This window comes from Glycine soja, chromosome 1, assembly GCF_004193775.1.
Source record: "Glycine soja cultivar W05 chromosome 1, ASM419377v2, whole genome shotgun sequence".
Lineage (NCBI taxonomy): Eukaryota > Viridiplantae > Streptophyta > Magnoliopsida > Fabales > Fabaceae > Glycine > Glycine soja.
This window is the reverse complement of record NC_041002.1, coordinates 36,968,390-36,985,198: the sequence shown is the minus strand read 5'-3', so window position 1 is coordinate 36,985,198 and position 16,809 is coordinate 36,968,390. Positions and strand designations below refer to the sequence as shown.

Sequence of the window (16,809 nt, the reverse complement as noted above, 5' to 3'; positions counted from 1 at the left end):
CAATTTGTTTAGTTCTTTTATAAAAAAAAATAGTTACCGCTCTTTATTTTTTTTTATGATTACCGCTCTTTAACTTTTCTTTCAACTATGTTTTTACTTGAATTATTTTTTATTCAAATTATACTTTTTTATGTTTTAATCTAATATACAAAATCATGATATACTTTCACATTTTTTATGACAAGATAAAAAGATAATTATCCTATTCTATCTTAATTTATTGTTAGTTGTGTCAATAGTGTAACATCTCATTTTTCGTAAATAAATTAAAAAGGATTTTTATTTATAAATAAATAGAGTTTTAGAAAAAAAATAATGAGGTTTTTATAATTAAATAAATAAGAAGAAATAAATTTATTAAAATAATGGTTTGAAGAAGAAAAAAAAGGAAAGATATTTGATAGATTCATTTGGTAGAAAATAAAATAGAGTAATTGTTTATAGAATAATAAAAATAAATAAATAAAGTAAATAATAGGTTGTGAGTACCCTAACTATAAATAGAGACATGTTAGGTCAGTCTTCAAAGTGACCATAGCTTCTATGCCTCCTCTTCCTCTCAATTTCATTTTCTCTATTCCCCTCCCAAAACTCTCTCTTTTTCCCACATACACCTAAACCTATCTTAGTAAAACTACTATCTTAGATCCGTTAACCGTTCGATCGTCGTGATATTTTAGCACCAGGTTCAAAACTCAATTCCAAGCATTATCACCGTTGGAAATTACAACATGTCAGAGCCAAGAGAAATACCTTTGCATCGTAGCCTTTTCTTTTCCCGCAGAAACTCAAAACCATCTCAGTAAAAGTATGATCCCGGTCTTGTTAACCGTTGGATCATCGTGAAATTTTGACACCAGGTTCGAAATTCATTTTCCCATATTTTCACCATTGAGATTTTGAAAATAAACATTTTGGAGGGAGAAATACTCATCTCATGTAGACAGTAAAAAATGGAGGCTTCAATCTCTTCTCCTTCTCTCTAACGCTTGGAAACTCTATCAGAACAATTAGAGGAAAAGCTTGAGGAATCTCAGGAAACTACTAGAGATGTCACTATCGCTGTCAGAATACACACGTGAGCCCGCTTAGAGGTAAGGGATGAGTTATTCACAATTGAGGAGTAGTGATAACATGTGTAGGGATCCTTAGAGTATCAATTCGAATGAGTTTTTGGGATGTTTTCGCAAAATTTGATTTTATCCTTACAATTATAACTGTGAATTATATATGTTTGACAAACCAATTGAGGTCCCAATGAGAAATTGCTATGAAATTGATGTGTTTTTGTGTTGAGTGTGAACCCTTAAAAAATTGAGTTCTTTTTATTAACATGAATTTTACTCTAAATAATATTCTTTAATGACATGATTACTTGTCATTATTTTTGTCCGGGAGATATATGTCAAGTCAAATATTACTTGTAATGGTTGGATTAAAATGATTGTTGGCTATCCATTGCAAGACCCTAATTATCAATTAGAGGGGACACCAAAGGCCTTTTCCCTTCCATCCCTTTGATAGATAGAGAAGAGGGTCAAAGATTTTGGTTTTTTTAGGTTGTCAAAGAGTTAAACAATGAAAATGGATGACTAGTACCTGATCGAATTGATCGAATCATGTAGGAACAAGATTCAAGACTATTGGTCTGTTAGGATGCCTCAACTGCATACATCAGTGCACTTCCAGTTGACACCTATCATTAATTAGAAATGACTCATCTCACTGTGACTTTCTCTTGAATTCTCAAAACTTCTTTTGCCCCATCCCACTAGGGCAAAGAACCCATTTTGAATGTATGTGTATGAAAGTTTTGATGATACCAAGACAAAAGAAACACAAGTTTTATTTCAAGACCAATAAAACAAAGATCAAAAAGAAAGTTAAGTCTTAGTCTATCTTTGTTAAAAGAGTCTCTTAGTGATTGCAAAGGTTTAGCCTCATAACATAGTTTTTAAATTGATTATAAAATGGTTTTAAAATATTTTTAACATTTTCTGAAAAAGACATTTTTCCACTGGTAATTGATTACCAGGCATTGTAATCGATTACCAGAAGAAAAATTATTTTAAAAAGTTTTTTCAAAAAATTTTAAATTTAAAATTTGAGAATGTGAATGTATGTGCATGAAGGTTTTGATGATGCCAAGAAAAAAAACAACACAAGTTTTATTTATAGTCCAAATCAAGACCAAGAAAACAAAGATCAAGAAGAAAGTTAAGTCTTAGTCTATCTTTGTTAAAAGAGTCTCTTAGTGATTGCAAAGATTTCGCCTCACAACATAGTTTTTAAATTGATTATGAAAAGGTTTTAAAATATTTTTAACATTTTCTAAAAAATGCATTTTTCCACTGCATTGTAATTGATTACCAAAAGCAAAATTATTTTAAAAAGTTTTTTCAAAAAAATTGAAATTTGAAATTTGAAAGCTGCAATCGATTACCACTTGTCTGTTATCGATTATCAGTAACGGAACTACAAAAATTCAAATTGAAAATTCATGACTCCTCATTACACAACTGCGTAATCGATTACCAAAGAGTTGTAATCGATTACGATTGAGGAAATTTTAAAAGTTACTTTGAAAAGTCACATCCCTTCGTAAGTTTTTTGAAAAGCCACCAATGGCCTATAAATATGTGACTTATCTATGAAAGTTTTTAAGAGAGTTTTTTTCATAACCTTATCGTCTTATCCTCTCAAAAACAAATCATTGGCCAAATACTTGCAAATCAATTAAGGATTCTTCTAAGAACTTCATCTTGTATCTTCTTCTCTAAAAGAGAGAAAAACATTTGTACTTTGTTTAAAGACTTATTGAGATCAAGAGGTTGTTTGTCTCTTGAATTATGAGTTTCCTGAACACAAGGGAAAGGGATCCTTCGTGTGTTCAGAAGTTGCAAAAAGGGTTTTTACAAAGTTAGTGGAAATCTCAAGTGGGTTGCTTGAGAACTAGACGTAGGCACAGGAAGTGACCGAACTGGGATAAACTAAGTTTGCATTCCTCTCTTCCCTATCTTGATTACTTTATCTTGCATATTTTATTTATGTTGCACACTTGAATTATTTTGTTGATATAACTTTCATCTTCATCTTTAATATTCTTAACATATATATTTAGAAGAGAATTTAGAAGTCAATAAAATGAGAAATTTTATAACTTAATTCATCTCTCCTCTTAAGTAATTGAGACCATTTGTCCAACACCCATCATTGTCTCAGTTGTTCTACTAGAGGGTTTGGGGAAGTCAGAATAGGAGAGTGATGCTGTTGTAACAATAGTTTATGGCAAACCGAAAAAATTACTGGCTGAGTCACGGACAATGTCGCTTTCTTTAAGACGTTTCGTGGCACTGCCAAAAAACCGTGCAAGCATACTATCAACCACGACGTCCCCAAGATAAAACAACTCAGATCACTATATAAGATTCCCACTGTACTGAGGGAACCATTTCTAGAATTACACCCTCTTGTATGACTTGAAAAGTCACTCTAAAGCCACCCGAAAATATGACTTGAAAAGTCACTCTAACAGCCAACCGAAAATATGACTTGAAAAGTCACTCTAATAGCCAACCGAAAAATATGACTTGAAAAATCACTATTATAGCCAACCGAAAAATATGACTTAAAAAGTCACTCTTATAGCCAACCGAAATTTTAGAGCGACAAAAAGAAAGAGGGAGAAGTTTGCCGGAAATGCATCGGCTGAAATATGGGAGGGAGAAAGAAAAGTTGAGGAAATGCTTCTCAACTGGGGCAAGGAAAAATGAAGAAATGAGCTCTCTATATATAGGGAGTGAAACACTATTCAAGTGTTTACCCTGAGCGATGAGGGACTTGAAGCCTTTTTTTTCTTTTTTTTTTTCCTTTCTTTTTTTTCAAACTTTCATCCTTTGTTCTAACAATCCCCCACTTGAAATTTGAAAAGAAGATTTTCGAGGATTTCATAAAATTGTGCATAAACAAGGGTGTCATACAACTTGAACCTTTGCATAGTGAGTAAGATTCAGATTTTACTAGAGTGACTCGAAGTCTTGAACTCTATCTCCGACATCAAACCACACACAACCTTTTCATAGGTGTATTCTATAAAGCCTGTGCGTTAAAGGCCATGCACGTCTATCCGGGTATAGTGAACGCTCTAGAAATTTTTGCCCAAAATTTCATATGAAGCGGTCCCCACTTCAACATTCACATAGGTGAGTCTATCAAGAGTACTCCTGTAGCCTAGGTACTCCACTCAACGTAGAGTATAGATCTCATTAAGAATTATGAATTTTTTTTTTCATAACTCATCCTCTTGTTACTTCAGGAATCATGCTGCTTTCACTTATAACAGCATGTTCATCTCATATCACTTCATAACTTGTTATTACCCATTGAACCTAGTTCTTGGGATCTCCAGTCATTTAGGTCGGGTTACCATCATGAATGATAATCATAGTAAGGGCAATAGTCCCATTCTTTTAGAAGTGTTATGGACTTTCTCTCTAGCTAATCCTTTCGTCAAAGGATCTGCTAAATTATCATCAGTGCGTACGTGATCCACTCTAACAGCTCCTGTTGAGAGTAATTCTCTAACAGTGTTGTGCTTACGACGTATCTGTCGTTTCTTACCATTGTAATAACGGTTCTCAATTTTTGCAATAGCCGTGGTACTATCACAATGGATCAACACAGCTGGTATCGGTCTTTCCCATAAAGGAATCTCTGCAAGTAAGCTTCTCAGCCAACTTGCTTCCTCACTAGCAGTTGCTAATGCTATCATCTTAGATTCCATAGTGGATTGAGCTAAGATAGTCTATTTCTTTGACTTCCAAGAAACAGCCCCACCAGCTATGTTAAATATATAGCCACTGGTTGCTTTGGAATCATCTGAAAGAGTGTTCCAATCTGCATCGTTGTATCCTTCAAGTACAGCGGGAAACCTTTTATAATGTAATCCAAGGTTTATGGTTCTTTTAAGGTACCTCATTACCCTTTCAATAGCGTGCCAATGCTCCATACTAGGTCTACTGGTAAACCTGCATAATAATCCCACAACATAGGCTATGTCGGGTCTAGTACAATCAGTGGCATACCTAAGGCTGCCAATGATACTTGCGTACTCAGTTTGTCGTATACCTTCACTAGTGTTCTTAAACAGTTTTACACTTGGATCATATGGTGTACTAGCAGGTTTACAGTCAAAGTAGTCATATTTCTTTAAGATCTTCTCAATGTAGTGAGATTGATCCAGAGAAATTCCCTCTTTTGACCTAGTAATCTTAATACCAAGGATTACACTTACTTCTCCAAGGTCTTTCATATCAAAGTTGTTACACAACAATGATTTCACATCGTTCACTACATGAATATTTGAACCAAATATGAGAAGGTCATTGACATATACACATATGATAGTGCAAATAGTATTTACAAATTTGTAGTAAATGCATTTGTCACTTTCATTCACCTTAAACCCATTCGAGACTATTAAGTTATCAAACTTTTCATGCCACTGCTTAGGTGCTTGTTTTAGACCATACAAAGATTTATCTAACTTGCGGACTTTATCTTCTTGTCTATGAATCACAAACCCTTCAAGTTGTTCCATATAGATTTCCTCTTCCAATTCACCATTTAAAAAAGCAGTTTTAACATCCATTTGGTGTACCACTAGACTATGAATAGCAGCAAGAGATATTAGCACCCGAATAGATGTTATTCTAGTGACTGGTGAAAAGGTGTCGCAGAAATCCACAATCTCTCTTTGCCTAAAATCCTTGGCTACAAGGAGAGCCTTGTATTTATCCATTGTACCATCAGGTTTTAGTTTCTTTTTCAAGATCCATTTACAACCAATTGGTTTGCAACCAGGAGGCAAGTCTACTAAATGCCATGTCTTGGTAGATTCTAAAGAATCCATCTCATCATTAATGGCTTCTTGCCACAAGTCAGCATCCAAAGAAGACAAAGCTTCTTGGAGGTTTGATGGATCCTCCTCTAATGTATAGACCATATAATCGGGCCCATAATCTTTAGCAATTCTTGCTCTCTTACCTCTTCGAGGCTCTATATCTGGTTCTGGTTGTGCAAGATTTTCACTACTAATAGCAGGAAGATAACTCGATGAAGTACCCCCATTATCCCTTAATTTAAAAGGAAATTTATTTTCATAAAAATCAGCATCATTTGACTCTATGATCACTTTTGCGTTTAGGTCATAAAACCTATACGCTTTGCTATTAATAGCATAACCAATGAACACACATTCATAGGCTCTACTTGCAAGTTTAACCCTCTTAGGGTCTGGGATCCTTACATAGGCCAGACATCCCCAAGTTCTTAAATAAGATAAATTTGGTTGTCTTTTCTTTAATATCTCATAGGGAGATGTCTTGCTTTTTGATTTGGGGATTCTATTTAGCACATAACAAACAGTTAACAAAATTTTGCCCCACTAAAAAGATGTTGCACTAGAACTCAACATAGTAGCTACAACTAATTCTGTAAAAGTTTTGTTCTTTCTTTCATCTTTACCGTTCATTTCAGGTGAATATGGAGCAGTCGTCTCATGTATGATTCCATGCAAATTATAAAACTCATTAAACAAACTGGAATCATACTTTGTGCCTCTATCACTTCGAAGTTTCTTAATTTTCTTATTGAATTGATTTTCAATTTCTGTTACAAATAACTTAAACATGTCAAGCGCTTCACTTTTATTTTTCATAAGATATACATATGTATAATCAAAGCAGTCATCAATAAAAGTGATAAAATATCGTTTTCCATTTCTGGTCAACGTTCCATCAAATTCATATATATCAGAATGTATTAAATCCAATGGCTCAGATTCTATAACTACTGATTTATGTGATTTCTTAGTTATTTTAGATTGACTGCAAAAAACACATTTTTCAAAGTGATTTGAAGATAGCTTTGGAATAAAACCTAAGTTACTCATGTTAGATATGCAACGACTACTTATATGACAAAGTCTAGAATGCCAAATATTAAAATCGCACAGCATGTAAGCAGAAGGAGAAACTTTATTAATATCAAGATTCAATTTGAACATGCCATCAGTGGCGTACCCTTTCCCTACAAATACCCCATTCTTGGTCAAAGTAAATAAATCTGCACCTATGGTCTGAGTAAACCCAGCCTTGTTTAAAAGAAAACCAGAAACCAGATTCTTTCTCATCTCTGGAGTATGCATCACATCTTTGAGAATCAAAGTCTTTCCAGAGGTAAACTTCAATTCAACATCTCCAGTTCCAACAACAGTAGTGGTGTGGGAATCACCCAGCAACACTTTCTTATTTTCAATATTTGTGTATGTTTTAAACATAGCATGGTCATAGCAAACATGGCGAGAAGCACCAGTGTCTACCCACCATCCATCTGATCCTCCAATCATATTGATCTCAGTTATCACAGCTATGTATGGCTCTTGAGTCATGTTAGCCGGGGGAGCACCTGTCATTGAAGGATTTATGCATTTACGTGCCATATGTCCCGGTTTGCCACAATTGTAGCAGAGGAATGGCTCACCAGGATTATTCTTGGCAGGTGGATGTTGTCATCATGTTGGACCCTTGGGGGGTTCTTGTTGCGGTTGGAGGTATTGCTCACATTGCGGTTCTGATTCTTAAAGTTTTTGTCAATAGGCTTCAGAACTGCACATGTGTTCTTCCTTTTAGTGTTGTTGTGAGACACAACCAACACTTCATCTTTCTGATCTTGTCTACGTGCCTCTTCCTTAATGTGCAGACGTGTGATCAGAGACTCCAAAGAGAATTCTTTGGTCTTGTGTCTGAGAAGGTTTTTGAAATCCTTCCAGCCAGGAGGCAGTTTGTCTATGATGACAGCAACCTAAAATTGCTCATCCAATGCCATACCCTCTGATATGATATCATGAGCAATTTTCTGTATCTCATGGGATTGAGACTCTACTGATTTATCATTAGTCATTTGATACTTGAGGTAGCGGCTAACAACATACTTTTTAGTCCCAGCTTCCTCAGTATCATACTTCTTTTCCAAAGCCAGCCAAACTAATTTGGCAGACTTATATGGGCTATAATAATCATAGAGATCATCAGCTAACCCATTCAAAATGAAATTCTTGCATATGTAATCATTTTCATTCCAGAGAGCTAATTCCATAGTCATTTTATCCTTCACTTCCTTCTCAGCATCCTCAAGTACCACCGGAATATCAATGTTCAAAACATAGGCAACTTTTCTCATAGTTAAAGAAAACATCATCTTTTGTTGCCAACGTTTGAAATGATACCCTTCAAACCTAAAAAGTTTGTTGAGGTCATTGTTGTTCGAGCCAATAATATCTACGGTAGCCATAGCAGAACCGAAAACGTCTTAAAATTGTTGTAACAATAGTTTATGGCAAACCGAAAAAATTACTGGCTGAGTCACGGACAATACCACTTTCTTTAAGACGTTTCGTGGCACTGCCAAAAAATTGTGCAAGCAGACTATCAACCACGACGTCCCCAGGATAAAACAACCCAGATCACTGTATAAGATTCCCACTACACTGAGGAAACCTTTTCTAGAATTACACCCTCTTGTATCACTTGAAAAGTCACTCTAAAGCCACCCGAAAATATGACTTGAAAAGTCACTCTAATAGCCGATCGAAAAATATGACTTGAAAAATCACTATTATAGCCAACTGAAAATATGACTTAAAAAGAAGTCACTATTATAGCAAACTGAAAATATGACTTAAAAAGTCACTATTATAGCCAACCGAAAAATATGACTTGAAAAGTCACTCTTATAGCCAACCGAAAATATGACTTAAAAAGTCACTATTATAGCCAACCGAAAAATATGACTTGAAAAGTCACTATTATAGTCAACTGAAAATATGACTTAAAAAGTCACTATTATAGCCAACCGAAAAATATGACTTGAAAAGTCACTAAACCGAAAAATATGATTTAAAAAGTCACTCTTATAGCCAACCGAAATTTTAGAGCGACAGAAAGAAAGAGGGAGAAGTTTGCCGGAAATGCATCGGCTGAAATATGGGAGGGAGAAAGAAAAGTTGAGGAAATGCTTCTCAATTGGGGCAAGGAAAAATGAAGAAATGAGCTCTCTATATATAGGGAGTGAAACACTATTCAAGTGTTTATCCTGAGCGATGTGGGACCTGAAGCCTTTTTTTTCTTTTTTTTTCCTTTCTTTTTTTTCAAACTTTCATCCTTTGTTCTAACAGATGCATTACAAAGATTTTTTTATTTTAATTTTATTAATCTTAAAGACTAAAGTGATTGTGCCCTCATTCGAGTTGTACTCAAGTTCAATCCCTGATGAAAATAATTCTTGGTCAAGTTTTACCTACCTTTAGATCGAACTCCAGATTAGTTAGAGGTCTCTTTCCGTTGAAGAATTGGAAGATTAAGACCAAAAAAATAATCCTACACGTTCAGAGTATTAAGACCCAACCCCTTAAACTGTTGAAAATGATCCTTCACCTCATTTGACAACATTGTCTCCATCCTAGTCATTTCAGACATCTGTGATTAAGGATGTCCACATCTCGGGTCTATCTGTGACCCAATTTAATCCATTTATATTGAATTGAGTTATTTAAGTGTTTAATTTAAATTTAAATTTAAATCGATCCAATTAAGATTTGATAATAAATGGGTTGGATAATAAGTTTAATTTTTTTTATCCGATCCAACTCATATTATATAATTAAATTTATTATATATAAATAAAAAGGAGGATCCACTTACTTCAAGAATAATTCTTTTAGAGTTAAATCTCATCCTTACCATTCATTTTCTTGAGATTCAATAGTCAGGTCTATAAAAAAATTGCACAAACCAAACCTAACCCAATTGTTCAAATTTGGTTGAATTGGGTAATGGGCTTAGCCAACCCCAACTCAATCCGACCCGGGAACACTCTTCTCTACGATTTCTAGAAAGAACACAACACTTGCATAAACAAATCTCTCACCATCTTATATTGAGTTTTTCTTTTGTTTAAAATTAATTTTTCGATCCTCTAGTTTATTTTTTAGGTTTAATTTGGTGTGTTTTTTAGTTCAATTTGGTTCTCTAATTCTTAAAATCGATTTGATTTAGTTCTACTATCTAAGTTGGACCAACAATGTTAAAAAATCACACTTTGTGATGGTTTAAAATGACCACTAAGTGATTTTAGACTGCTACAAAACGTACATGTCCTAATAGTGTCACTTTAATTTAGACAGCAGTATCAAAAATTGAATCGATTTTAAAAATTAAAAAATCAAAGTGAACATAAAACAATTAGAGTATGAAATTGAACCTAAAAAATGAATTAGAGAAAAAAAACTAATTTAACCTTTCGTTTTTCTTTATTTTCTGTTTTATATATATGAGATGTTGGAATGACCGCTAAAGCCAGCTACACCTACTTTTGCCTTCATTCTTGAACATTTTAATGTATGCATACAGAGAAAGTTAGCTTCAAATAGTCCAAATTGTTGTACACATAGCCAAAGTTGCACACATAGTATATCATCTCCAAATTCCAACGAGGGTGGAATCATTGAATAATGAAAATGAAACCAAAAAGAATAGAAGGACCCCTCATTTCATGGCATTTCCATTGCAGAGTTCAAGTAATTAGAATCACAAAATGGAAAAGAAAAATCAGATGGGAAGAATCCAATCTATCTACGGTTATTAGACAATTTTACACAACTGTACATCCTTAGCCATTATAAAATTTTGTTTTATTCTAAACTATAAATTAAAACAAGACAAAGTTCTCTGCAATGTCTCTCCATTGTCTGCAATCTGCATTTATAAGCAGTCAGCAGTTTAAACCATTAGATGAAGATCAAGTCACTCATTTTATCCAATAAATCAGATTTAAAACGCAAATTTGATATCTGAATCATCTGATGTTTATCACATAGTTTACAAATCACTGATCGTGTGATTGCATGACTACACTGAATTCATTTCCCCCTAACATATAAGTAACGTAACATCATAAATCGTGTCGACAAGTAACTTCAAAATTCTGTGTTGTGCTGAGTGATGAAAATATAATAAGTGAAGTGGAAATGACAAATTAAATAATAATGGAACTTATTAGCTGGAAATTGGAATTATTCCATTACAGTAATTAGTAACCAAAGCCAGACTTGAACAAAATCAATTCTAGTTCTACTCTCGAGAGTGAATAGAAACACAACTATCTGAAAGCTTTTCACTACAATGCTTAGTTATACGTCCCACGTCAAACCAATTGTTTAATTGCTGAATGTTATCACAGTCACACAACAAATTACTAGCTGGAAATGATCCATTTCCCGTAACATAGTAACATAAACCTTGTTGACTGGTAACTTCAAATTCTCAGTTGTACTGCCTGCACAAGAGTGGAGAAAATATAATCAGTGGAAAATTGGAAATGGCAAACAAAAATAATGAAACTTAGCAGGATTTATTCCATTATAGTAATTAGTAATGAAAGCCACTGTAATAATAATAAAAATAAAATAAAATAAATCAAAGCCAGACTTGAAGAAAGTTAATTTTCTTTGAGAGAAAACAGATACACAACTAGCTAAAGGCTTAGACCAAGAAATTTGACAACAGAGTAACAGATAACATCAAACAAGTCAGTTGTGATCTGGCATGCAATAATTTTCTTCACAACAACATAATTAGTTACTTCGTGAGAAGTTTTTCAAATGAATTCCTTTACAGTAACTTATTCCTTTTTGGTTTAAGTAACCAGAAACAACAAAGGCTAAAGTCATCAACAATCACTAAAAGAGTAATCATTTTAGCCTTACCTAATGACCAAACAGGCTAAGGAACAAATGAATGGTGTTTAATATCCCAAATTAAGAGTCAGACATGTTGACTATCAAGGCCTGCAAAGGTAAAAACTTCTCAGTAAACAGTGGTTTAGAGCAAAATTATGCAGAATACAGAATGAACTTTATTTCCCTGTATATTCAAATATTTATCAGTGATTGTTTGCAGTTTGATGGTAAGTCAAATGATTAGCATTGCATTCATGAGAAGACCTATTAAATAAAGATAAAAACAATGCCAGATACAAGCATTAAATAACAAAGAAGGAATTGCAACATTAAATAGAAACAATACGTTGAAGCATTATCCTTGGAATGAGTTGGAACTGGATGGTAAGAAAAATCTTCGGATGTGATTCCTAGGAATGGGCAGCAATCCATCAAGTTTGAAAAATCAATGTCAGATATGTCAACTTCCTTGTCAGACTCAGATGTATAAACCTCATTAGACAATGATTTGTCCAAGCTCTCAGGCATATTAGAGGCATCAAAGTTCAGTTTGCTCCTTACGTCATCCTTCTTACTTGATTTGCCTGTATCTACTTCGATAGGAGAATTGCAATGACTGTTCTCTTTATAAGCCATTTGTGTTTCAGGGCCAACCATAACTTTGTTGGTTGGATTCATAGTGCAACAAGTAGGACTAGCCTCTCCATTGCAAGATGCAGCAGGATAAATTTTAGTAGGGGATACATATGTATCACTCTGAGAGGATTGTGTTGTAGGTGTCTTTGGAATTGGGGAATTGTCTGGAACAAAAAGTGGAGGGTGATTGAATGAGCCTTTGACAGCATTGGATCCTTGAACCAGTGATCCGCTGGGTGCACAGTTCCCAGATGATGATTGAGTTGCAGAAGAAGATGGCCAAGAAACTACTTGGTTGTTGACAGCATTACTTGATTGTGGTGATGTGTTTTCACCTGAAAATAAAGATAGAGTAAAAATGCAATTGATGACATTATGAAAGCTTAGAATATACTTAATAGATTCACAGAAAATTATACCTTGGACTTGATTTTTCCTGCCAGGTGGTCTACCACGAGGTTTCTTTGCAACTATAGGCCCATTTACTGCTTCAGTATCTTTTCTCTTCTTGTCAGACACACTAATCATGGGTGTTGAGAAGTTTCCAGTGTCCACATTGGTGTTGACAGGTCTAGTAAGCAACTGTGTATTAGATGTGTTTTGCATGGCAGCAGCAATACTTGTAATAGTAGAAACACCTAATCAAAAAGCAAAGCAAGGTCAAAACATCATTCATATAACTTAAACCCATCAACACCAGCTAATGAGATCACCACACATCCACAGCTGTAACATCGCAACCTCAATTTAAAGTTACTATAACTGACAACAAAATCATTCACAATGATAATTGCTACCACAATTTAAACAGTTTAAAGTAGTTGTTACTGTTGAGATTATAAAAATTGAGGAAAATCCCAAGCAAATCGGGCTTGTGCAACAGCCTACTAAAACCCCAACCCACATGAGGGACTATGAGCATGTTTGGATATAAAGCTAGAAGAGTTTTTGAGAGCTTTTCTACAAGAAAAAAAACTCTATTTCCAACAGAAAAATTCTCAAACAAGCACTACAGTTTCAATGGGTTAAGTAAGGGCAGAATGGACTGTAGGCTATGGACTAAATGACAACACTAAAGAATTGAAGTTGTAGACCACCTTTAAACCAAGAACAACCGACATATAAAAATTAAAACAAGAACATACAATAATGATCAATATGTCAACTCATGATTGCAAGCAAATAAGGCTAATGCAACAACCACTAAAAGCCCCAACCCCTTAAAGAATTTAAATTCATGGGTTGGAGATGAAAATAACTCACAATATGGGACAATAATTTTAATGGATTAAGTAGGGGCTGAATGGGAATGGGTTGTGGGCTTTGGACTCAATGACAGCTCTAAGCAATTACAGTTGCAAACCTCCTTGAATTAAAACAAGAACATACAATGGTAACCAATATTTCAACTCATGATTAGTCAAGGAAAAAAAAAACGTTGTACCTTGAGGAGTTTTGTTATAAACTCTCGGTTGAGGAACTACTGCAAAATTTGCATTCATCCCCGCGACATTCAGTGAGGGTGACCTCTGAAAAGCATTGTAAGTGTTCAGGGCATTCTGCATGCCTTGCAACAGTATTTGAATCCTGTTTTTCTCTTCCATCACCATGACTCTTTCTTGATTCAGGATCACATTTTGTTTCTTCAAAAATATATACTCATTCAGCATCTCCTCCAAAGTCTTCGGCAACTATGCAAAAAACAAAGTAAAAAAATTGGGTCAAGAGACAATATGACAAACCATATTTTGAGAAACCCAATGTATTTAAGTTTTTGGAAATACTTGAATTCAATTTTCACATAATATATTTTCAAGGAGGGCAAAGACTCAACCATTAGTTCAATAACCGGCCCAAAGAACACAAACTCAAGGGATAGTTAGTTAAATGTTAGCAATTTTGGGTCATATATATATATATATATATATATATATATATATATATATATATATATATATATATATATATATATATATATATATATATATATATATATCATTGGTAATATTATAATTTGATGGGGGATCAATTTACATTTGGGGTAAGTGATGATAGTGACTAATAGAAGAGGTTATGGTGCCTTAGAAAAAATAAATCTCTACATCTCAAAGATCATAAAATCAATCATGATCTTCATTAATCTTTTTCATTATTTCATTATGTCTAATCCAGATACGCTTCCGCGCTTAGTTTTCATCATGATTTTAGACATGGGAACAACACAATGAAGTTTTATTCATCTTGATGATTGTCAGTAAGAATCAAATTAGGTTAATTGATTAAATCCCTACGTTAAATTCTTGTGTTTGTGTGTGGTGGACTCTAATACGCTGGTAACAACAACAAACAATAAGGAAAAAGAAAAGAAGGTTGCCAAAAACGCAGAAAGGTGGTCAAGAAACCTGGTTGATTGACGAAGTGGCAAAGAGAGAAGATGCCTCGTTGTGAAAGATGGAACGCGTGCTTAAGAAATTATTGTCGCAGAGGTACTTATCAACAATGAAGGCGACATGAACGGGATTGATGTTCCTCCTTCTTCCGATCGACTCATCTTGGCTTGTGGCTTTCACTTGCCTCCACATTTTCGTTCCCACGAAGAAGAGATGTGTGATTCCCGGTAAAGAGAATTTCTTCCCAAAGAGAAGTGAAATTTAAATGGATGGGAAGATAAGAAATACGAATTTTGGCGCGAAAAAGATCTAAAAGATAACTATCATGAATCACCGCCATACTTTCAAGTTTGAACAGTAGTTTTTTAATTTTTGCCAATTAGAGTTCGGGCGCAATAAAAAATTCTGAATTAAAATTTAAGAATCCGTTTTTACAATAAGCATTTGAATTAATATGGACCATAGATAAAATTAGAGAAAATAAGAGATGCATCTATTTATATAAAAATAAAATACATTTTCACGTGTTAAAGAGGAAGTTTATTGACACTATTTCTTATTTATATATATAGTTGTTTGTTAAATATTAAAGTTAAAAATAATTATTATTACAATTCTTACATTTACCCAAACTTCCTATTAATAATTATAATAATTTTTAAATATTAAAATTACTACCCAATATGGCGGATTTTTGTAAATAAATTACGACAACATTCCCTTGTTTTTTTTTACACCTACAGTAATCCTTAATTTTGTTTGAAGAATACTGTGTTTACAAGTTTAATGATGATGCACGGTTATCATTTAATTATAATTTATTATTTATATGATTTTTTACATAAATATCATATAAGTTAATAAATTTATAATTATTCTCGATTATGATTAGATGGTGGTGCAAAAATTTGTACACTATTAATGCATAATTATTTTCCCCTTATATTTACATTCATTATATATATTATATTGACGCCACTTACACATTATATTAATCCTTAATTTTGTTTGAAGAATACTGTGTTTACAAGTTTAATGATGATGCACTGTTATCATTTAATTATAATTTATTATTTATATGATTTTTTACATAAATATCATACAAGTTAACAAATTTATAATTATTCTCGATTATGATTAGATGGTGGTGCAAAAATTTGTACACTATTAATGCATAATTATTTTCCCCTTATATTTACATCCATTATATATATTATATTGACGCCACTTACACATTATATTAACCCTTAATTATTTGAAAAATATCATCTTATGTGTATCCTGATAAGACGTTGCTGTAATGATAAAAAAAAAAAAAGGATGTTAGAATTTACTATTATATAATTCATTGGATTTATTTTTTTTTAGTTATGTTTATTTATTATGAAGTTTTAAATTATTTATTTTAAAATTTAAAATATTTTTTATTTTTCATTACCTAAAATTAAAAAAATCTCAGATCAGTAAATAAATAGTTAAATAAATTTATATATTTTAAAGTATTTAAGATTTTTATTATTCAAAGTTAATTTGTATTTCAAAAATTTTATAACTTTTTATTTGTGGTTAAGCTTTTAAGTTCTTAATTATAATATATATACATATATATATATATTAAATATTTTTAATTACTTATTAGTATAATTTGAAATTAAGGCTTTTTTTAATTATTTATTTTTTATCTTATAGAAATATTATTGAAAAAAATGAAGCTTTTAATTTTTTTATAAATATATTCTTTCATTGAGTGAGATAATGAATTTAATTTCAATTTTTTTCCAAATAATAGTTAACTGAAAAGAAAATTTAAAACTAAAAGAATGATAATTATCAGGCCTTCGAAAGTTCTTATTTTGAACTATAATTTAAGGTAGTTTTAAGTAAAAAAAAAAAAAGTTAAAAATTAGTTAGTAACTGAGAATCGTTGATAGTTGAGAGTTGTTAAAATAATTTTTTGAATTATAAGTGTTTGATAAAATTATCTAT

General features: G+C 32.8%; 1 protein-coding gene across 1 annotated transcript; it reads right to left on the bottom strand.

Moving 5' to 3' along the window:
* Positions 1–11,100: 11,100 nt before the first annotated feature.
* LOC114404993 lies at positions 11,101–14,112 on the bottom strand. Its single transcript, XM_028367701.1, has 5 exons — positions 13,878–14,112; positions 12,853–13,071; positions 12,144–12,768; positions 11,825–11,905; positions 11,101–11,394 (listed from the first exon to the last, which is right to left on the bottom strand). The coding sequence occupies exons 1-4, from the start codon at positions 14,101–14,103 to the stop codon at positions 11,899–11,901; spliced, it is 1,077 nt and encodes a 358-aa protein (XP_028223502.1). The 5' UTR covers positions 14,104–14,112; the 3' UTR covers positions 11,101–11,394; positions 11,825–11,898.
* Positions 14,113–16,809: the final 2,697 nt, after the last annotated feature.